General features: G+C 39.4%; 1 protein-coding gene across 2 annotated transcripts in view; it reads left to right on the top strand.

Annotated features, from left to right (window-relative positions):
- Window positions 1-18,194, top strand: part of TRIM36 (tripartite motif containing 36) — a 43,358-nt gene extending 25,164 nt beyond the window's left edge. For both annotated transcript variants that reach the window (XM_070796822.1, XM_019968023.2), the window contains exons 5-10: window positions 3,474-3,569; window positions 6,736-6,989; window positions 7,221-7,345; window positions 10,849-11,139; window positions 14,232-14,529; window positions 16,120-18,194. In XM_070796822.1, coding sequence (XP_070652923.1) covers window positions 3,474-3,569; window positions 6,736-6,989; window positions 7,221-7,345; window positions 10,849-11,139; window positions 14,232-14,529; window positions 16,120-16,474 — 1,419 coding nt within the window. In that variant the 3' untranslated portion in view covers window positions 16,475-18,194. The remainder of the gene's footprint in view (window positions 1-3,473; window positions 3,570-6,735; window positions 6,990-7,220; window positions 7,346-10,848; window positions 11,140-14,231; window positions 14,530-16,119) is intronic.
- Window positions 18,195-22,063: the final 3,869 nt, after the last annotated feature.

Below are 22,063 nucleotides of genomic sequence, written 5' to 3'. Positions count from 1 at the left end.
TGCTCAGCCTGACCTCTTGAACACGTGGGTTACAGGTTTTGTTTATTGTCCACCTTTGTTTACCTAATTCTGTCAACCTCTGTCATTTGTAGGTCAATTTTGACTGATTTTCCTCATCATTTTGAGTTGGATTCCCCTCCTGCCTTGCAAGCCTGGCAACTTTTGATTGGCTGCCAGGTATTGCAAAGCTTACCTTGTTGAGCCCTGGATATTTTTGTATTCCTACAGTTCTTTGGGGGTTTTCTTCTAGTGTATGATTAATTTACTTGGGAGCAGTTTGCTCCTTTTGGGTCTTAGTGTTAAGCTTTCTTAGGCAGGACAGAACAGCATTTCGGTCTGGGACTAATTTTATCTGACTATTAAAGTTGTTTGTTTACTCTTCCCAATGCCCTGTGAATTTTGAGGGTTTTAATGTTTTCTTTTTTAGTCTGACTGGTGGGGAATAGGCACTATTCTCAACTTGTGTGAGCTCTGAAATTGTTCGTTTCAATTCTTGTGGGTGTTATTTTCCCCAGCCTGTGGCAATTTCCTTACACACACGAATTGACCAAAGCTCTTGTGAATAAAGAAGAGAGGCCCTTGGTAAATCTCTGGAGTTCTTTTTTTTTGTGGCTATCTGTTCTTAGGTGTCACAGTCTATAAACTCTGGCTTTCCCAGACTCTCAGCTCCATTTCCTCTTCTCACAGGAGATCCTGAGCTTAGTTTGAACTCTCTGCATCAGGTCTGGGAAGTCTTCTCCAGAAAATAAGCCGGGGCCACCATATTCCCTTGTGGCTCTGATGGTAAAGAATCCTCTTGCTGTGCAGGAGACCCAGGTTCCATCCCTGGGTCAGGAAGATCCCCTGGAGAAGGAAATGGCAACCCACTCCAGCGTTCTTGCCTGGAGAATCCTATGGACAGAGGAGCCTGGTGGGCTACAGTCCATGGGGTCGTAAAGTCTCGGACATGACTGAGCGACTAACGCTTTCACCATAGGCTCATCTTGTTTCCCATCCCTCAAGGTCACTGCTTTTTGTTTCTTGATGTCCAGTGTCTTGAGAGCTGTTCCATTTGTTCTGTTAGTTGTTTCAAGTGAGGGAGTAAATCCTGTCTTAGTTTTTCTCTTGTGCCTCACACTGGCAATATACCACTGTTTGCTAATTTTAACTTTGGCTTCTTTTTTGTTTGTTTCTTACTGGTTGAATATTACACAAGTTGTCCAAAAAAATTTTTTTTCTGTTACCTGGAATTAATCTTTGGCAATAATATACACCTAAATTAGCCTTTGTATTCTGTTGTTAATTTCTCTCATTTATGTTTCAGACTTTAGAAAAAATAGACTCCCTATGGAGTTTTCAGTTTATTCACTTTTTAGTAAGGATAAAATAATTTGGGTTGGCTAAAAATAACAAGAAGATCTCCCAAGATCATCCTTCTTACTTGGTTTTAGGTTTTATGTCAGAGGGCTTCATGATCTAGGTGACAGGTTTATGATATTTCAGTTTTGCTCACTGGAGTGTTGCAGGGGGTGATTACACACTCTGATGGGCCTTAGAGTCTCCTGGGACACTTGGTAAAGTTACAGAGGCCAGTGCTGACCTCCTTCAAAGAGCTTGGGCGTCTGTGTTCTCATGGGCTCTCAGGAGATTGGTACTTACCAACATCTGAGAACCAAGCTAGCTTTGAGCAGCTTTGGGTTCCTTGAGAATTTAGCTTCTCATCATTCCTGGAGAGCTGGGGTCTTAGTAGAACCAAGGGGTTTAAACCTGCTCCCCAGATGAGATGAGCTTCCCAGGTAGAGTGTCTAGTATCTGTGTCTGCTGCATATACTTTTTGGAGGCTTATGAATAAACGGGCCACTGATTCTTGGTTAAAACAGATCTCGTCTTAACACAGACTGCCCAGGTTTAAGGGGACTCGGAAGACTGGAGCTGTCTCAGGTAAAGGCTGCTGTGGGATGTGGACTTGCTCTCAGCATCACAGCTCACTGGAACCGCTCAGACCTTGGACCGTGTTTCTGAATTCTGTCCCCTCTGCTCCTCTAGCCTGTTTAGCCCTGCTAACATCATCTGTTGACTTAGAACTAAGTCCAATTCAGTTTAATTGTCCAAATTCCTTTCTTTGCTGCTGTAGCTAAAAAGAGTGCCAGCACTCACACTCAGTGGGTTTGGTCCTAACCTGGGCCAGACAGGGGTGGGGTCCTGGAGGAACTGGCGTCTTCCTCACGGCCTGGTGCGGAGGCAGGGCCTCTGCCTGTGGCAGCGTGGTTAGTGTGCATGAGGAAGTTTCCAGTTCAGCCTCTTACTGTGTCATGTTTGTGTTCCGCTTTGGTTTCTTCGTCTGTAAAATGCTGTATTAAGACACAAGATTTTAATGTCTCTTCTGATCCTTAACATCCTGCAGTTTCCTTCTTGGTCCCGTCCTGCCCTGATTCCTCAGAAATCTTATTCCTCCACCTAACAGGCCTTTCCTCTGTCCCTCTATTGAGTCGTGAGGGAAACTCACTGGGTCTGATCCTGGGTGTCCCAAAGAGTTGTAAAGGTGGGTCCTGCCAGAGAGACCTGTTACTTTGATTTGTGTACACTTTCTCTTACCCTGTAACATGGTCTAAGTAGGGGAAAAAAAAAAAGATGATATAGGAAGGAGATTCATTCCTAAAGCTTTAATTCTCTGCCCTGCTTCTTAATAACCCTTTTCAACCCTTGGTCACCAGTTGTGACCAGGAATGTCCAGATCTTCTGTCAGGGCTACAGCTTGCGAGGTGTTTTCTGGATTTTCTTAGTCTTGCTTAGACTCAGAATACGTTGTCTGTCGTAATTTTTTAGCCCGTCTTACTTCAGGGTATGGTTGTTGGCTTTACAATCCATTTTGGGCATACTGTGTGTTCTGTGGACTGTGCTAGTAATCTCATCGAAACCTGTGACTGTCTCTGTGGTAAACTGTGCCAGTGCCGAATGACTGCTTCATAAACAAGCTATGCAGTAAGCTCTGCAAGTTACCTATTACACGTCTGTGTTTTCGTCACTGCATGTGGTATGGCTGTTGAATGACCATCTAGGCTGGGTGGACCATGCAGACTATTTTGAAAGGCTCTTTGTTTTTTTTTCTGTTGTGTGTGTGCTGTGTCAGTGTTCATGAGTGTGTTGTAAAATCTAATGGAAGAAAACACTATTTGGATTGCTACTCTTCTATTTACTTTGAAGCTTTGTGAGGCATCATTCTGGGAGTAATGATGGGAGACAACAAAACGTAGTTTGTAGACTCAGAATTTTTGAGTGCTTTACCCTGCTCTTTTTGTTGGTGTGTTTTTAGGTAACCTACTTCTGATTGCTCGTATCTTTGGGCCTGTGTGCTTAAAGCCAGTGACTGTTTACCCGGGGTTAATAACAGTAATCATTAGAGTTGAGAGAGGAGGATGCTGTTAAGAAAATTCTGCAAGCCCTTTGTTCCACTTCTCTTTCTACTTATTTGTGTTTCTGATACGTTCTAACAGGAGAAGCTTTCAAAGGATATTGATTACCTTATTGGCAAGGAGAGCCAGGTGAAGAGTCAAATTTCTGAGCTAAACTTGTTGATGAAAGAAACAGAGGTAAGTGATATTTTTCTTTTCTTTTGTATTTCAGAGGTGAGGTTTGCATATTTTTAATTCATTCATCTAGACATTCATTTATTCATTCATAAAATCCTAAGGGTATATTATGAGCTGGGAGTAGAGTTGTATTAGATTTCCACCCCTGCTTTTCTGGGACTAGGAAAACAAAGGTAAGGAATGGAATGCTGTGTGATCAGTGCTGATAGAGGTAGTGATTAAATGATACTGAAACACAGATGAAAACATTATTTTCCTTATGTTGCTACTTTTGAGACCTATCTTTTTTTTTTTTTTTTTGAGACATGTCTCAAAAGTAGCAACATAAGGAAAATAATAGCTTTCAAAATTATCTATTTTTTTTTTTTACAAAACTAACAAATTGCATTTGAAAGATGTATGTTAATAGGACTAGGTTTATTTAAATTTCCCAGATATTCTTAAATATATACCTGTCATATGTTCACCAAAAGACATGTATTAGAATGTTCATAGCTGCAAAAAAAAAAAATAAGAAAAAGGTTTTTGTAGCTGTGTTATTTGTAATAGCCACAAAATGGAAAGCACTCAAAAGCCCATCAATAGTGGAATGTAAATAGCAATGATGAGTGAATATCTACAACTGTGGGCAACGATGTAGATAAATCCCACACTAATATGAAGGAAGATGCCAGACACAAAGGAGGACTCGCTGTGTGAGGCTGAGAGGCGAAACTAGGCTGTGCTGCTCAGGAGAGGAGCTGCTGAAGAGGCGGAGGGCCAGTGTCTGGAAAGGCTACATGGGGTAGCTTCTGGGATACTGGTAGTATTACTTAATCTGAATGCTGGTCACATGGGTGTGTTCACAAAGACTGTGATCCTTACACTTACGTGTACATTTTTCTCTTTGCATATTATATTTCAGTAAAAAATAGGAAAAATTGATAGCATTTTAAAAATATAGCAAAAGAGGATAGAATTAGGTTATTTTAAAATTATAAATATTCTTCACTGACTTTGATCCCTGTTTTCTTTTCTTTATTTGAAATAAATTGAAGGTCATTTACTCTTGATCCCTTTAAAAGTTTTAATTAAATATAAAAATATTCTGACTAGCATGAGACTTACGTCTTAAAACAAATACTTTATAAAAGTGGGTTAAATTATTGAAAAATTGGGTGAATTAGCACATTACCAGTATTGCTTTAGTTTTTAATATTTTGCTGATTGCTTTCACCATCCTAAGTAAGTTGGTTTTATGTGTAATTTAAAAGGTAGGGTTTTGTTTTTCATATTTGTGTCTGACTGACAAACTCTTCACAGTTTACTCTAATCCCTAACACGTGGCACATTATCACCCAGGCAGGTGGCACATACCACCCAGAGATTGTATCTGTCGTCATTTTAAGTTTGTCCTCATAGTTTTCTCAGTCATCTGCCTTTATTCTTTAAAATGTATTTTTGGCTGTGCTGGGTCTCCACTGCTGTGCAGACTTTGTCGCGCTGCGGCGAGTGGGGGCTCCTCTTGGGTGCAGCGCAGGGGCCTCTCATCGCAGCGGCTCCTCTCGTTGTGAGCACAGGCTCGAGGGCGTGCAGGCTTCAGTACTTGTGGCGCACGCGCTTAGTGCCCCCACGGCATATGGACTCTTCCTAGACCAGGGAGCAAACCGCGTCCCCTGCATTGCCAGGAGGACTCTTATCTACTGTACCGCCAGGGAAGTCCTGCCTTTACTTCTGAGATAAGGAAATCCAGTGCTTATTTTTGAGTTTGTCATTCAGTAGCTTGAAAACTGAGCAATTCAGGCATTAAGTATTCGTGTAGGCACTGACTCCTTGAGATCCTGGAGACATCATTTAACATTTTTTGTACCTTTGACCTAAGCTGTATTTGTAGGGTTATCAGTAAGAGTCTTCTGTACTAGAAAATTTGTCTCCGTTCTCGGTGAAGATTGCGACACTGTCTTTTATCTATAATTATACTTTGCTGGAAACAGCCTCCTCTTTACCTGTGTATAATGATATTTCTGAATTTAATGTGCTATGTCACTGAAAAACTACCAGAATGTCATCACTTTCTTTCTGTCTTCCCATCCCCCCTTTAAAAGATTGGCTGTTGGGGTTAGAAAACAAGAGAAGGAAATCTGGAAAAACTTTCCTTTCATTATAAATGTTGGCCAGAAGCCACTGAAAAATGTACAGTGCACTTGTGCCATATATTGTCAGCTTTTAAGAATGTTCTCGAAGACTGTACTGTTGGCTGCTGTTATGAGTGAATTATGAGTGCTTGTAAGTGCTTTGCAGTCTTATTTCCAAAGTCAAGTCAATCTCTGATTTTGTGGACATCCAAAATGTTCAATAAGCATCTTATAGAGAGGATCATTTTTTGGCAAAGTAGTGGAACAGCTGTGTATATGGTGAAAATATGTGACATTGAGGTATGCATTTATGTATTAATGAATAATCTTTCTCAATCTTCAGAAAAGCCTACATGGTCTCTCTTATCCCTAGTTTTCAGAACAGAAAAATAAGAATAAAGAAGTTAATTTGCATAACATGTTATTAAATCAGTATTAATTAAATTACAATTTATTTATAGTTACTGGGTTGTCTGAAAAGTTCATTTGGATTTTTGCATAAGATGTTACAGAAAAACCCAAATGAACTTGTTGGGCAACCCAATATATCACTAATACTAATTTGAAGAGAAAAGTTACAATTTTATATCTTAGTAATGTAATTTTTTTCAGTTTTATATCTGTGGGTTACCTTTTTAAAAAATTGGAATATGGTAGAAAGAATAAAATTTCTTGAATTAGAAATGAATAAATAACTGCAGATTTTTTTTTTCCCGTGTCCTTAGTTAAATCAGATAATTTCTGCCTATGTTCCTTCATATACAGATTGAACGTTGCTTTTTATTTCATTGAATACATTGTTTATTGCTGGACTTTGGAGATTGAAAGCTTAAGGAAATACAGTTATTATAAAATCACAAACTGTGTCTAAAAGTTGCTCATCATCCCTCATTAAGTGTATTTGATGTCAAGTTATTGTTCTGACAGCTTCAAGGTGTCAGACAAAATCTTCTTCCTTCCAGGATTTGGGTTTGTTGTGCTGAATTTTGACTCCTTATGAAAAGGCATTTGGATTTAGCAGATAAGCTAATGCTTTGCTTCTTTTACAATAGTGTAATGGAGAGCGGGCTAAAGAAGATGCAATTATACATTTTGAAAAGCTCTTTGAAATCCTAGAAGACAGGAAATCATCTGTTTTGAAGGCAATTGATGCTTCTAAGAAACTAAGATTAGACAAATTTCAGACTCAAATGGAAGAGTACCAGGGGCTGCTGGAGAACAATGGGCTCGTGGGGTACGCTCAGGAAGTGCTGAAGGAGACGGATCAGTCTTGCTTTGTCCAGACGGCAAAGCAGCTCCACGTCAGGTATTTTGATTTGAACTGACAGTCTCTCTAGCCGCGTCATTAAACACTGCTCCGAGTTTCCGCTGTAGCTCTGATGGCTTCGGAATGCTGTGCCGTGTGCAGGACCTCTTGCTTCACTCTTAACCGAGTGCTGAGTGAAGTTTTCTTTAGTTAATCTCATTGCAGATGTTTAGTCTGATTTGCCTTTTTAAAGAATCATTTTTATATAAAACATTTTATATCTGTCTATAGAATACAGAAAGCTACAGAGTCTTTGAAGAGCTTTAGACCTGCGGCTCAAACTTCTTTTGAAGACTATGTTGTTAACACATCTAAACAAACAGAACTTCTTGGAGAATTATCTTTTTTCTCAAGTGGTAAGTTTTAATATCCGCATACCTTCGCTTTTTTGGTTGGAAATCATACTGTGTAGACGACACATGGGCTTTCCTGGTGGCTCAGCGCTAAAGAATCCGCCTGCCAGTATAGGAGATGCAGGTTGGATCTCTGGGTCGGGAAGATCTCCTGGAGAAGGAAATGGCAACCTACTCCAGTATCCTTGCCTGGGAAATCCCGTGGACAAAGGAGCCTGGCGAGCTACAGTTCTGGGGGTTACAACTAGTTGGACTCGACTTGGCAGAATACACACAAATTCTCTTCAGCTTGACACTATAAAGCAGCAACTCAGTTGCCCAGACCTTCCTATCCTAAAATTGTATGCCATTTATGTTTTTATAACCATGTTTTTATGCCCCAAAGCTAGGTTCTATTGGTTTGTATGTTTTTAAACATTGTGTGAATGGGCATCACACTGTATGTGTCTTTTTTGGTAAATTGCTTTTTTGAAAAATTAAGTTTAGGATAAATATTTGTTAATATATGAAGTTCTGGTTTACAACTGTATTTTAGCTTTACTGTTCCATTATATAAATAACTTTCCTACTGAGCGACATTCTGTTCCTGTTTTTTATCTGTTGTAAACAGCTCTATCAAACATCTTAGTCAGTGTTTCTCTGTGCCTGTGTATGAGTCTCCCTAGGGCAGAAGCCTGGAAATGGTATATCCAGGTTAAAGGTGACTCTAAGATGTTTAAGCGTTTACAGTGCTGTATGAGTTTGCTAGGGCTGCTGACACGAAACACCACTGATTGGGTGGTTTAAACACCAGAAATGTGTTTTCTCTGATTCGGGAGCCTAGAGGGCTGAGATGAAGCTATTGGCAGGGTCGGTTTCTCCTTGAAGCGCAGGTGGCCGTCTTCTCCTTGTGTTCTCACACAGTCTTCCCTCTGTACGCATCTGCATCCAGATTTCATCTTAGAAGGACTCCAGTCATACTAGTCATTTTGTACTAGGTCCACCTCACTGACCTGATTTTAACTGTGGTACTTGTTTAAAAGCCCTCTCTCCAAATAAAGGCACATTCTGAGGTATTAGTACCAGGGGCCAGAACCTTACCATGTGGATTTTAGGGCGCATGGTTCAGTCCCTAATGATTGCTTGTGTTTGTGTTCTGCAGCTCACCAGTAGGGGGGTAGTCTGTTCCTTTTTCTTCTCGTCTTGTTCATCTCCTTCAGACTTCTCTCCATGGTGAACAGTTACACTCTTTGGAAAAGGATCTGTGTGTGTCCTTAGTTGCTCAGCTGTGTCCGACTCTGCAACCCCGTGGACTGTAGCCCGCCAGGCTCCTCTGTCCAGGGGATTGTCCAGGCAAGAATACTGGTGTGGGTTGCCATGCCGTCCTCCAGGGGACTTCCCAACCCAGGTCTCCTGCATTGCAGGCGGATTCTTTACCATCTGAGCCACCAGGGAAGCCCAAGAATACTGGAGTGGGTATCCCTTTTCCAGGGGACCTTCCTGACCCAGTAATCGCCTGCATTGCAGGAGGATTCTCTACCAGCTGAGCTACAAGGGAAACCCTTGGAAAAGTATAAGCTTAATTATTGTGTAGATACAGATGTGTAGATTTGTATTTAGTCAAAGGAAATATGTCTTGTTAAAAAGTTAAATACTGAAGGATTATTACTATGACCATCTTTCTCTTCCAGTCAGTGCCTGAATCTCCTTTTGACTATATACTTTTCTTATCTATTCTCTTTTTCCAAAATGTATACTTGAATTGTTTTTTATATATATGTTATTGTTTGTTTACTTAGGAGTACAAGGTCCTTCCTCCTCTGGGGCAGGGGGTCCCGGAATTGTCTTTCGAAAGAGGAGATTGAGGTTGGGTAATCTCAGGCTATGCCAGTGCATAACGCAGAACCAGTAAAACCTGTGGGTCAGGATGTAAAGTGGTCACCCGTCTTCCGCCTGCTGGGTGCTCTCCTCACTGTTCCCTGCATAACATTTTTTTAGTAAGCTGTGGTTTAAAAAAAAAGAAAAGAACAGAGGTATAGGGTGAGGCATACCAGTCATGATGGTTGTTTTTTTTTTAACTTTAAAATGTAGTTTGGATGACTTGTTAGATCCCTTGACTGCACAGAGACATGCACAGACACACTTACGCTGTCCATTGCTTGTACGCAGCTGGAGGATAAAGGAAGCTTCTGCTGTTCATTTCACGTGTTTCTCTGTGATTTGATACAAACGTGTGTCTGTTTCTGTGTGCGTGTGCATGTGTAACCCTTACAGCTTATTTTTACCATATGACCAAAGCAGTTAAGCTGTTTGGAATTTATTCTATGGAAAAGATGATGAATACACACAAATATTTAGCTGTGAAATTTTTATCATTGTATTTTTAGTGAAAAATTAGAAACATGTTTCTGAAAATAGTTAAGTGTTGCTATAGTGGGATACCACTGGGAGAAAAATACTGGCAGGAGCTATACAAAATTATTGTCGTGATAATCTTTGAATTACTTAATTTGTGTGTGTGTTTTATGTAGTTTCTGATTTTCTTACAAAAATGTGTATCTTGTTAATGCCAAGAAAAAGTCATTTTAAATTGCTTTGCAATTCTGAGAAAGATAATATGAAAGGAAATTATATAACATTTTGACATTATTATACTAACCAAACTTAGATTTTTTACTAAAGGTAGTAACTAAGTTACTAAAATAACTTAAAAGAGGACAGAAATTAGAAATTTCACATCCAGGGTTGTTATTTCAGTAAATGGGCATTGAAAGGTATATGGTTAAAAATTTTGATTTATGACATTAAATGGCACCCCACTCCAGTGTTCTTGCCTGGAGAATCCCAGGGATGGGGGAGCCTGGTGGGCTGCTGTCTATGGGGTCGCATAGAGTTGGATATGACTGAAGCAACTTAGCAGCAGCAGCAGAATTAATATGGAAAGCTAAAATTGTTTTACTAATTTTGTCTTATTTTTCATTCTTCTTTCCCCTTTCAGTTTTAAACATAAATATACACTTTGAAAATCTCTATTTTATTACTTTTCTTTTAAAATTTTATTGTAACAAAACTTATCCTGAGATCCACCCTCTTAAATTTTTGATACAGAATGTGGTTTTGTTGTCAGCAGATCTCTAGAGCTTATTCATCTTGCTTAACTGAAACTTTATGCCTGTCTATTAATAAGCACACATTTCTCCCTGCCCCCCAGCTCCTGGTAACCACCATTCCAGTCTTTGATTTCATGAATTTGGCCCTTGTAGATACCTCACATAAGTGGGATCATGACATGAGCATTGGTCTTTCTGTGTCCTGTTCGCTTCATTGAGCCTGTCCTCGGAGTCCATCTGTGTTGTTGTATTTGTAGGAATTATTCTTTTACTTATACACCTTATTATAAATACAGAAAGTTCTTGGACAACAGAGAAATCCTTTAGTTTTTGTCAATAAATCATTTTTACTGAGGAAAAAAATAAAGGTTCTGAAATAATAGTTTAATATTGTTTTCTGTTTTATAATTCTTTCAGGTGTAGATGTGCCAGAGATCAATGAGGAACAGAGCAAAGTTTATAACAATGCTTTGATAAATTGGCACCATCCAGAAAAGGATAAAGCTGATAGCTATGTCCTTGAATATCGCAAGATTAATCGAGATGAAGAAATGTTGTCTTGGAATGAGATAGAAGTGTCTGGCACAAGTAAAGTTATTTCCGATCTGGAGAGTAATTGTAACTATGCTTTCAGAGTAAGAGCCTACAAGGGTTCCATCTGCAGTCCTTGCAGCAGAGAACTGATTCTTCATACTCCTCCAGCTCCAGGTAGTGTGAATACTGGGGATAAGAAAAGCGTACAGTTGGAAGAGACCATGATAAAAAACAAACCTGCTGATGTGTCTGTGCAGACCTACATTAAAGCCACCTCTCATTTGTAAAAGATTGTAGAAAAGTAGATTCTATATCCAGCTAGGATTTAGAAATAGAATGAATACTTGAATTTTACCATGCAGGCTGAGAATAGGATTAGACTTCTAACTGATAACAGATACAGAATAACATGACATTTGAATGTGTAGGGTTATTAATTTGGAATTAAAATAATGTAAATGCCACCTTACAAGTTTTATATAGTATAATTCTATTTTTTGATCAGTTTATAGAGATCTCTATTAGCATAGGATCTGGGTAGATATTTTAGAAATTTATTGGTATAATAACATGAAGTATAATTTTAGTTAACCTAATTCTGACTTGTCTGGCTTTTCTAACCCAGTGATTACCAGCCCATGGGGATGGAAGGCGCATAATAAAGCCACATAGATAGCCCTCCTTCCCCTTCCCCCCACACTGAGAGCTCCTTCTACCCAGCACTGCCTCTCCTTTCCAACCTGGTAACCACAGATACTACTTAAACAAGGCCTGTACATTTTTATAGAATGAGAATGACTTACAGGTTAGTTGATGTTCACTACAGTGTTTCCACGGAGAAGCAAAGTTATGTTCATCCTGGTGACCAGGAAATCATTTTGCCCTTAGATGTTCCTTCACTTGGCTTTTAGACCCCATCGCGCCTGCCCATTTTAGTGGCTTATGTACCCATATTTTGTGCACTCTGCCCTTCCTTGCCGTTTTGTCCAGGGTGTGCTATTCACTCTTTGTTTTTCATGTATATTGTAGCTAATTAAGAAAAAACAACAACCAAATGCATAAGGTTGGCTAAAATTATTTTTCTTGAATTTTAATAATATCCATAAGAGAGTTTTAGGGTGCATGTACAAGTATTAAGTAAATATTTTATGGTTTATGCAGTTTCCACTTTATTTTCTAGTCTGACTGAAAGCGGAAGGAAAAAGAAACCTGAAAGCAGCTGCTGTTTTCAGTGACGAAGTGGAGGGGGGTGGAGGAGGGGGAACATTAAAAGCTGTCTTCCTTTTCTCTGGGAGAAGCCATATGAATAGGCTGACCATCTAAATTTATTTTGCAAACTGGGAGACATTTGAGATTGAAAGCAAGCGTGAGTTGTCATGCCAGGACAAACTGGGAAGACTGGTCAGATCTCATTCACGGAAAATGGTTTTAGCTTGTTAGCAACATGGCAGCCCACTCCACTTTCCTCGCCTGGAGAAGCCCCATGGACAGAGGAGCCTGACGGGCTACAGTCCATGGGGTCGCAAAGAGTCAGACATGACTGAATGTTAAAATTTGCCATTTTAGCTATTTTTAACTGGATGCATCAGTGGCATTAAGTACATTCTGTGCACCCATCATTATAGTCTCTGGAACTTTTTCATTTTTCCAAATCAATACTGCATCTATTACATGGTAACCCCTCCATCCACCCTTCCTTCTGCCTCTGCCTCTATGAATCTGCCTCTTCTAAGTACCTCGTGTGTGAATGGATTTGCATAATCCTTTTGTGACTGGCTTTTATTTTCAAGCTTCCTTCATGTTGTGGCACCTATCAGAATTTCCTAACTTTTTTAGGTTGAATGGTATTCCATTGCATGTATATCCCACTGTCAACTTAAAAAAAAAAAAAAAGCCCAATGTGAGAGTGTTATTGGGGGCAAAATGAGGACTGCAGTCTGGGAAAGCAGCCACTCAGACAGCTCTGAGAAACTGCTCCAAAGAGGCAGAGGGGAAGGTCAACACATGTATGATTTTGGTGAAGGGAGAATCCGTGCAATCAAGCACATATTTTTTTATTTTTCAGAAGGTTTCTGCTAGTTACAAGGAGCAGTCGTCACCATGAAGGATTTTAGTGCTTTTTTAGATAGGAGGCGATAACAAGAACTGGGCTCATAAACTAGGCTCCTGAAAATAGAGCAGTCCTGCCAGTCTGCCCTCCCCGCCCGCCCCCTGCACCGAGGGCCTCATTTCTGCTCTCCACCCTGAACTCATTTCAGGGGTGTTGAAAACCGGCAGCTGCAGCAGCACATGATTTAATCCTTGCAGAGATAGACGGCAAGTGCCAGTGGCAAGTGCCAACTTGAAGTTGACACCACATTTTCTTTGTGCGTTCATCTGTTGACGGGCCTTTGGGATGTTTCCACTTTCCGGGCTAGCCGCCAATGAATGTTAGGCTTAATGGGTTTAAGTTGATAGGCTTAGGAGTAAGTGTTGTCTCCATTCTGCAGTTGAGGAAATTAAAGTTTAGGTTAAGCTCCAGTTAAATGTTTGAGCTAGGAATTCAAACCCAGGTGTCTCTGAACCCAAAGCTTATGCTTTTTTTTTTTTAAAGCAAAACACTTTCTTGTGTCTGCTATCTTGATTGGTAAGGAGAAGACCTTATTAAAATTGCTAATATTTTCTGTATTTGTAAAATTTGGGCTTCCCTAGTGTCTTGGTTGGGAAAGAATCTGCCTCCAATGCAGGAGACCTGGGTTTAATCCCCGGGTCAGGAAGATCCCCTGAAGAAGGAAATGGCAACCCACTCTGGTATTCTTGCCTGGAAAATTCCATAGACAGAGGAGCAGGAAAGGCTGCAGTCCATGGAATTGCAAAGAGTCGGACATGACTGTGACTAACTTAAAGATAAAATTTGGAATAAATTTTAAGAAAACATGCAGATATTTTTGAAAATATACAACCCCTTATTTTAGGGATAAAAAAAGAACAGATTCAGTAGTATAAGGTGTTTAGGTTTGCTGTATCTATTCCAAGGAACTACATTCATAAATTTCTCCTACATTGAAAATGTTTCTTCCACTTTGAAATTACTGAAAATTTTCAGGTACAGAGAATTTGCTGGAAATCGTTTCTGAGTTGGGGTTTTGGTTTGTGAATAGGGTAGGATAATATTCTTCCTCCTATCTCTTTTTAGTAATTTCTGTTTGAAAGCCTGTTAAATTTAACCATAGAGTGTAGAAATGCTAATAAATAATTTGCAGGCTAATTTTAAGCTCTGTTTGCAGTTTTCAGTTTCCTCTTTGATGAAAAATGCGGCTATAATAATGAACACCTCCTGCTGAACTTGAAGAGAGACCGTGTGGAGAGCAGAGCTGGCTTTAACCTTCTGCTTGCTGCGGAGCGGATCCAAGTGGGTTATTACACCAGCTTAGACTACATTATCGGAGATGTTGGGATTACTAAAGGGAAGCATTTCTGGGCCTTCCGTGTGGAGCCGTACTCATACCTGGTGAAAGCGGGCGTCGCTTCCAGTGACAAACTGCAAGAATGGCTCCGGTCTCCCCGGGACGCAGTTAGTCCAAGGTAGAGTCTTTTATTGCTCTAGAGCTTGATAATTCTTTAATTCTGTAAAATGTAAACATCCTGGTTTAGCACGGCAAGCCTGAAAGTGGACTTGGATTTACTTCCTGCATTTAGAGTATTTAGTATGTAGAGGATGCCTTTCTCAGATTCAGAGGTTTTGGCTGTGCTTATGTGGCTGGCTAAGAAAAGATGTCACGTCGTCTTGTATCACAGTGACTAATGAGCTTTAGCAGTTAAATTCTAATGCTGTGAGGAAACAAGTCTTTTTTGGGTACACCTCTTGATTATGGTATAGCTTCGCAATTTAGAATATTCAAAGGCTTTCATATCAGTTCTCTTAATTATAAATAAAATTGCATAAATGTTTTTTATTTATTTTAGTTGCTCAGTCGTGTCCGACTCTTTGCGACCCCATGGACTGTAGCCCTCCAGCCTCTTTGTTCCATGGGGTTCTCCAGGCAAGAGTACTGGAGTTGGTTGCCATTCCCTTTGCCTCTAAATGCCATATTTCACAATTGGTGCTAAATGGATACAGTTTCTTTAAACAGTCCTATAAGTACTTTAAAAATTTGGTCACGGTAAACATGCTCCCATGGCAAAGAATTTCAGTTACTTGAGAGTGACTATTTAATGTTCTGTACAGTTTAGTTGTGTTACATGATGTAGTGTGAACTAGTCCAGACAGACAGTTTTTGATCACTTACCTCTACAGAAATCCCAGAGTAACAATCTGAGTGACAGGAAAAACTTGTTGCCCTAAGATGAGAAATTGAAACAATAGTGAAAATTGCAATACGGAAATAGTTTCTTAAACACAGTGGCGTGTCTACTTGGTAAATTATTAACAATGTTAAAAAAGTTTACAACATGAGAAATACTAGAAGTGAAAAGACCTGATGGAAATGGTTGATGTCCTGTGCTCACAAGTGTACTAACATAAGAAGCACCTTGCACGGGGAAAAGTGGAAGGAACTTTGTATCAAAATTTTCTTTAAGGTTTCACTGTTTTATAATCAAAGGAGACTAAAACTCTTCATGATGCTTGCTTGCATCATAGAGCCATGTAGAAAATCCCAACCAGGAAATAACAGTTCTTAGCAGCAGAATGAAACATGCTTTTTTCTCCTGCTTTATTTTGTAGTGCCCATTTATTTTACATAGTCTGATAAAGTTTTTGGATTAGGAGATCTGTGTTGGTTTCTGTTTTCTTATATATGATTTTATGCTATAAATATTCAATATTTGTCAAGCCCCTTCCATTTCATCCTCCCCTGCTTTATTTTTGATAGGCCAAAATTACTAATTATTTCTAACTTCTCATCTGTTTGTTTATATATATATAGGTAAAAATGGGTGATACTTTATGACAGAATTTGGGTCTGAGTCTGTGGTGTAATTCTAAGTGACACTGTGTAGTCCTTACGTTTCTAACTGATTATGGTTTAGCAGAAAGGTTTTGATGTAAAAGCAGTTACAATTGATTTTAATTGAACTCAATGTATATCATCTGGTGAAAATGTTCTGAAGCGACTTGCAGGCCTTCGGATGATGATGCAGGTGAGATCCTGCTCTGTCTGTGCTGTGTTTTAGGTACGAGCAGGACAGCGGGCACGACAGCGGCAGTGAGGACGCCTGTGTCGATTCTTCGCAGCCCTTTACGTTGGTTACTATAGGTATGAAGAAAGTCTTTATTCCCAAGTCACCTACTTCTTCTAATGAACCTGAAAATAGAGTTCTTCCCATGCCAACAAGTATAGGAGTTTTCCTCGACTATGATAAAGGCAAAGTGGCTTTCTATGACATGGATCACATGAAATGCCTCTATGAGCGCCAGGTGGACTGCTCGCATACGATGTATCCAGCGTTTGCCCTGATGGGCAGTGGAGGAATCCAGCTCGAAGAATCCATCACAGCGAAGTACCTAGAGTACCAAGAGAACATGTAGTCACACATCTGATGTGATTTAGTATGAAAACTGTGAGCAGAGTAGTGCCTCGGGGTTAGCCTCCGTAACTAATTATATATCATCTGAGCGTTGTGTCACCACACTTATTTTTTGTGTCTGTTTCTTCTTCAAACACAGAAAACCTAAGCAGCCTTTCTGCCTTTCACAAATGCCGGGGAGAGACGTTCTTTCCTAGTTAACACTGAGATGGGTAACTGGACTTTTCTTTTTTATGCACAGGAAATCTAATTTATTTGTATCAGCTTGTGTTGCTGATACTTAGACATTCCTTGTTTTGGGCTGGGGGGAAGGGATCCCAAAGTATTTATTACTCTTCTTTTGTGTTTGGTTTTCATTTTTGTATCATGTTTATGTCCTCACAGAAGATATTTTTTAAATGCCTTATGGATAGAAAGTAGTACTAAGCATGGTGTTGTGCATTTGTTTTTAATAGGAAAACAAAGGTATAGATAGATAAAACGAAAAAGGCCATAGAAATAGTAGTATATTTAAATGGAAAATTATGTATTTAAGAATATATTGCCTAGAAAATGAATACTACTGTTTGTTTTCTTCTGAGACCACAAACTGTAAGGACATCTTAGAGTTTTCTTGGCTGGTAATGCCTGTACTTGCATGTGTAAGAAACATGATTTATTGCAGGAAACACAGAATTCTTGGCTAACACATGAAGCTTTTCACTTCATATGATTTTTTGGGAAACTTTTTTCTTCAATTTTTTTTTTTTTTTTTAGTTACTCTGTGAGCATATTTGAGCTTATATCAATATTTATTTTTCATAAATACTAGTGACAATAATGATGCCATTCTTTTGTTTTTTGTGTTTTGTAATTTTCATTTTGGGACACAAATATTACATATCAGATTGTCCTGGTTTATGTTTACATATTTGAAAAGTTCACAATATATTTTCAGTGTCATTAAATATGTTATAAAACGTGAAGTAACTATCTGGTCAGTTGTATGGCATTTTCTATGGCTCATTGGTAATAGGTATTTATTATATAAGGAAATAAAAGTATAGATTTGTTTAGAAATAATAACTGAAATCATAATGACTGTGTATACCCTTCTTAAAAGTCGAAAGTTCTTTGAAGAATTACATTTTATCTAAATTTTATCCTCATTTTTGAAAGATACTCTTTCTTGGGTGGTTTTATTTAAACTGGTTAGTTTTTTTAAAGTTAGCGTATTCAGAAACTAAGACCGTTAAGTATATTTAGCGTTAATCATTTCGGAATTCTTTTCATACATTTTAATTGACTAACCAAAACTCTTAGCTCTGGCTTTTTCGTTGTTGTTATATACATATATTAATGGAAATCTGTTATTCAGGTTGGTAACACTAAATTAGTACCTTTTCCCCCAGACCCAAGAAGGAAATATCATGGAGAGTTTCAGTGTTTAGGAAGCTTTGTTCCTTTCCCACCTATGAATGGCAATCTATGACGTAGGCTGAACTGAACAAATACGCGGTGTTATGCGGGTCGCTGTGCAATAAAGCCGCTAACGTCACATGTACGGTAATGTCTGATAGTCTCCAGCCTGTGCCGTGCGTAGCATGTAGACATTTTAAATATAAAGCTTTAATAGGGATAAGAAAGCTGGATTTATAAAGGGATATAAAACATTGTATAGTTGCATATAATTGTTCTCTTGAACTTCTTTCATTTTTAATAAAAATTAAAAGTAAGTCAAATGTCATTATTGAAGTTTGCATTCCAGGAGTTCTCAGTGTGTTTACATGGAGAATAGAAGCAGTGTATGAAAAAATGTTTGACTGAATATATTAACCTAGAGGTAAAGTTCTATTTAAAATTATTTTGGGCTTTTGCTAGCTTTAATTCTTGTGGAAGTGATCATTAGAAAAGCTTAACATCAACAGGGACTCTTGAATAATGCAGAATTAGGGGGGAGTCCACTCTGTATGCAGTTGAAAATCCCAGTATAACTTTATGATCGACCTTTTGCATCCTCGGTTCTACGTCTAAGAACCCAACCGACCGGGGATTGTATAGTACCATGGAATGTGTTCACTGAAAAAAAATCCATTGTAAGTGGACCCATGCCGTTTAAACCTGTGTTGTTGAAGGATGAACTGTCTAAACTGATCAGTTGGTCTAATATTTCTATTTTAAAAGTTATCTATTGTTTCTGACTGCTCTGGTTCTTCGGGGTGGCACGTGGGCATTTCTCCTGACGTGGCTCACAGGCCCTGGAGCACACAGGCTTCCACAGCCGTGCCACGTGGGCTTAAGGTCCCTGGCGTGTGGGGTCTGTTCCCTGACCTGGAAGCAAACCCAAGTCCCCGGCACTGGAAGGCACTTTCTTAACCACTGAACCACCAGAGAAGTCCCATTATATTTCTTCTTTGATCTATACTAGGTCAGGTATTTTTCAGATGAGCAGCCCCTCCGTCACATTTATACTCTTCGGTTATGAGGCTCTGGTATAGTTAAGTCTGAATCGCAGTGAATTGTTACTCATGGTTGATGGGTCTTAATTTTAAAATAAATAAGAGTATATTCACAAATAACCCTATAATAGTGTGTAATAACTTCATTCTCATATTCACAACTGCTTTCTTGAAAGTAGTAGAAATCAGACTATTTCTGGGGGATTGAACACCATCTGAACCTGTTACTCTTCTAATAGCCCCCGTCATCTGATAGCCCCTGAGAATGCACACTGTGTGGAAATAGAATCAGTCTTTGGATTGCTACAGGAAGCAGTCGTGAACTAGTGTTGTGGGTAGGAACACTCTTAAGAAATGATGTTCCACCAGACAGATTTGCATTCATTTTAAATGAGTTTTACCTGCTTATGGGAATAACATCGCATAAGAATTGGAGGGTGTCTTGGGACTTGAATTAAACTTGAAGGACTTTTTTTCCAAGTTTGACTTGGAACTACGTCATTTCACAGAAGTCTTGGACTCCTGCTCTTATTAGACGCTGTGCTGTGTAATGGGTAAAAAGTGAACGAGACAGTCTGGTTAGGTTCCTGCCTTTAGGAGCCTACTTTCTAGGAAGGAGAGATGATAAAAATGAAAGGGACCAAGGGGGTGCTGGAGGTGGGAGCTAACACTTGATTTGTGGTCAGGGAAGCCCCTCTGAGGAGGGTGATAGGAGTCTGACACTTGATCTCCAGGAGCTGGTCGGTGTACCAAGGGCTGAGTGCTGAGCATGTTAGGTATAGTGAACGTGAACTGCAAAAAGGCTTTGAGATAATAGAGTTCTGGCTGGTAATAGAATTGCCCTAGCTGGTTCAATTGAAAAGAAGTTAATGGAAGAGTTGCTTAGAGATACGGGCAGCCTTAAAGTCGTGAGATGGCTGGCACGGGCTAGCCACAGCTTAAAGCCATTACCACATCTAGAGCAAGGAGGACAAGGGGAAATAGTGTTCCTAGATCCCAGGGAGAGGGAGACTGGGAAGGGAGGGTTGCCACGGAGGCAGCTGTCAGCACGGGTGGGTGCCAGGCGGGGAGGGGAGGAAGACATACCATCCTCTGGATCTGCTGGGCTGCCTACTGACCAGGCCTGACTGGCCGCTGCTGGTGCCCTCTGGAGATGCTCACCGCGGGAGTCTTCCTGGGGCAGAAGTGGGGTGACCCGGTCTGTGGTGGTTGTGGAGGGGGTGGTGTAGGGGGAGAGGAATGGGCAGAGCCGGAAGGAGGTTGTTGTCTTTGGGGGAGAAGAGGGGAGGCTGTAGGCCACTGTGCTGGCTCCTTCAGTGAGGGCATTTATAATCTGAAATGTAAACAAAAGGAGGCATTTTGATCCCTAAAGACTTAGACAGCTAACACACTTTCCCCTCTTAGCTTCCTGGTACTTCTCTTCTTTGCTGCCTGTTCTTTACTGAGATCTGAGTCTAATGATGTTGCTTTTTTTCCCGAGTTTGCTGTCTCTTGTCTGAAATACCTTTGAATAGGGAAGAATAATTAAGTGTCATGGTTAAGAAAAAAACGTTTCCTTGAAGTTCTGGGCTAGACTGATGCATGCAAGTAAGTTTGTAACATACTGTCAAAATAAAATTGAAGTGTGCCGTAAGTGAATTTTAGACTATAGCCTACCCGTGGATACTAAAAATATTTTTAATAAAATTATTTCCCTTTTTTTTAAGGTGCATTTATTTATCTTATCTGAACACAATGGTTTATTAGGTTTTCAAATGCTATATTGCATATTTTTAGAAGACCTAAAAAGGTTCCTTGGCTTTGTTTATGTTGGGATGTGGTTCAGTTGAGTTTGAATCGCTGCTCACTGGCCAGATTATATATGACTGCTTCCGAAGATCTGCTTGCTTTTCTTCCAAGTCTTGGTCTCATTAAAAGACTATAAATCTTTTAAGTGCAGAGGTAATGTCCTTTGGAATAGTGTACCTGTCATGTGATACTAAAACTGTTGGAGCAACATTGATTTTATTTTCTTAGTAGAGTGGTGAGTACTCTTAGCTGCTGTAGAAATGTTTTCTCTCTCTTAAGTAATATCTATATGTCTCCAAAATAACAAGTGCAGGGTTTATAAAGTTAAATAATAGTAAAAAATGTTTAACAAAACCCAGAGACCTCCCAAACCCCCACCTGTACCCCTTCTAGCTCCCTAGAGTCAGTGACATTGACTCTTATTTGTTTCTTCTGTATTTATAGTAATGTTCATTTTCTCCTAATATAAGAGATTACTTACCAACATCCTGTAATATTAAATGAAGGTTTTAACTCTCTAAGTAAACGTCGTTCCATATTCAGCTAAGTAGGTCTGTTATGTCTGCCTTTCTTGTACAACTTTTGTTTTTCTTTTGGAATTAAAAATTGCCTGTTTTGTTGACTTAATTTTCTTTTGCTGTCTGTCTAGCTAACTTGTCCTACCTCTTTCAAAGGTTTGTAAAATGCCTCTAATATGGCAATTCCAGAGGTCAAACATATTTCTATGTTTTTATTTTTCCTGGGGAATCTGCTAGAGCTCTGTCCTCCTGCTCCAATGTGGACTGCTTGGTTCCTGGGCCTGTTAACGAATACATAGCTCTCTTGGGGCTTCCCTTTGCCTTTATGCTAGGAATAACCCATCCTTCTAAGTTGAACCCCATTTCCTGGATCCCATGTTTTTCTTGTAATTTATTTATGCCCTCATTTTATAAGTAAGTATAAGTAAGTATCTTGAGAGATGGTTCAGGGGAGGTAGAATTTTTGGAAATCTTGCATTCTAAAGTTTCTTTACTCTAACTTCCCACTTAACCATTAGAAATAATTCTCCTGTTTTTCAAAGAACTTGTATCTGGTGAGTAGATTCAGTATTTGATAAAATTGGGGCATTTTAAGATGCTATATGACACCTTAATTTGTTTTACTCATTTGAAATCTTTGTACCTAAATGCTCCCTCCATTTTTAAGCACATCTGACTTAAGTGGAAATATTTGTATTCCAGAAGTTATTTTGCTGGTAAGATTTCTTGGGTTACCAATTCTGCCCATAACTTTGACATGTAAGCATTTGAATTCCTTCTTGGAGAGTCCTAGTAACTGAGCAACTTTCATTTTCACTTAATACAGCCTAAAACTGTTGAGTGACA

This window comes from Bos indicus, chromosome 10, assembly GCF_029378745.1.
Source record: "Bos indicus isolate NIAB-ARS_2022 breed Sahiwal x Tharparkar chromosome 10, NIAB-ARS_B.indTharparkar_mat_pri_1.0, whole genome shotgun sequence".
Classification (NCBI taxonomy): domain Eukaryota; kingdom Metazoa; phylum Chordata; class Mammalia; order Artiodactyla; family Bovidae; genus Bos; species Bos indicus.
Note: the sequence above shows the minus strand (reverse complement) of the source record. Positions and strands in the feature narration are given on the sequence as shown.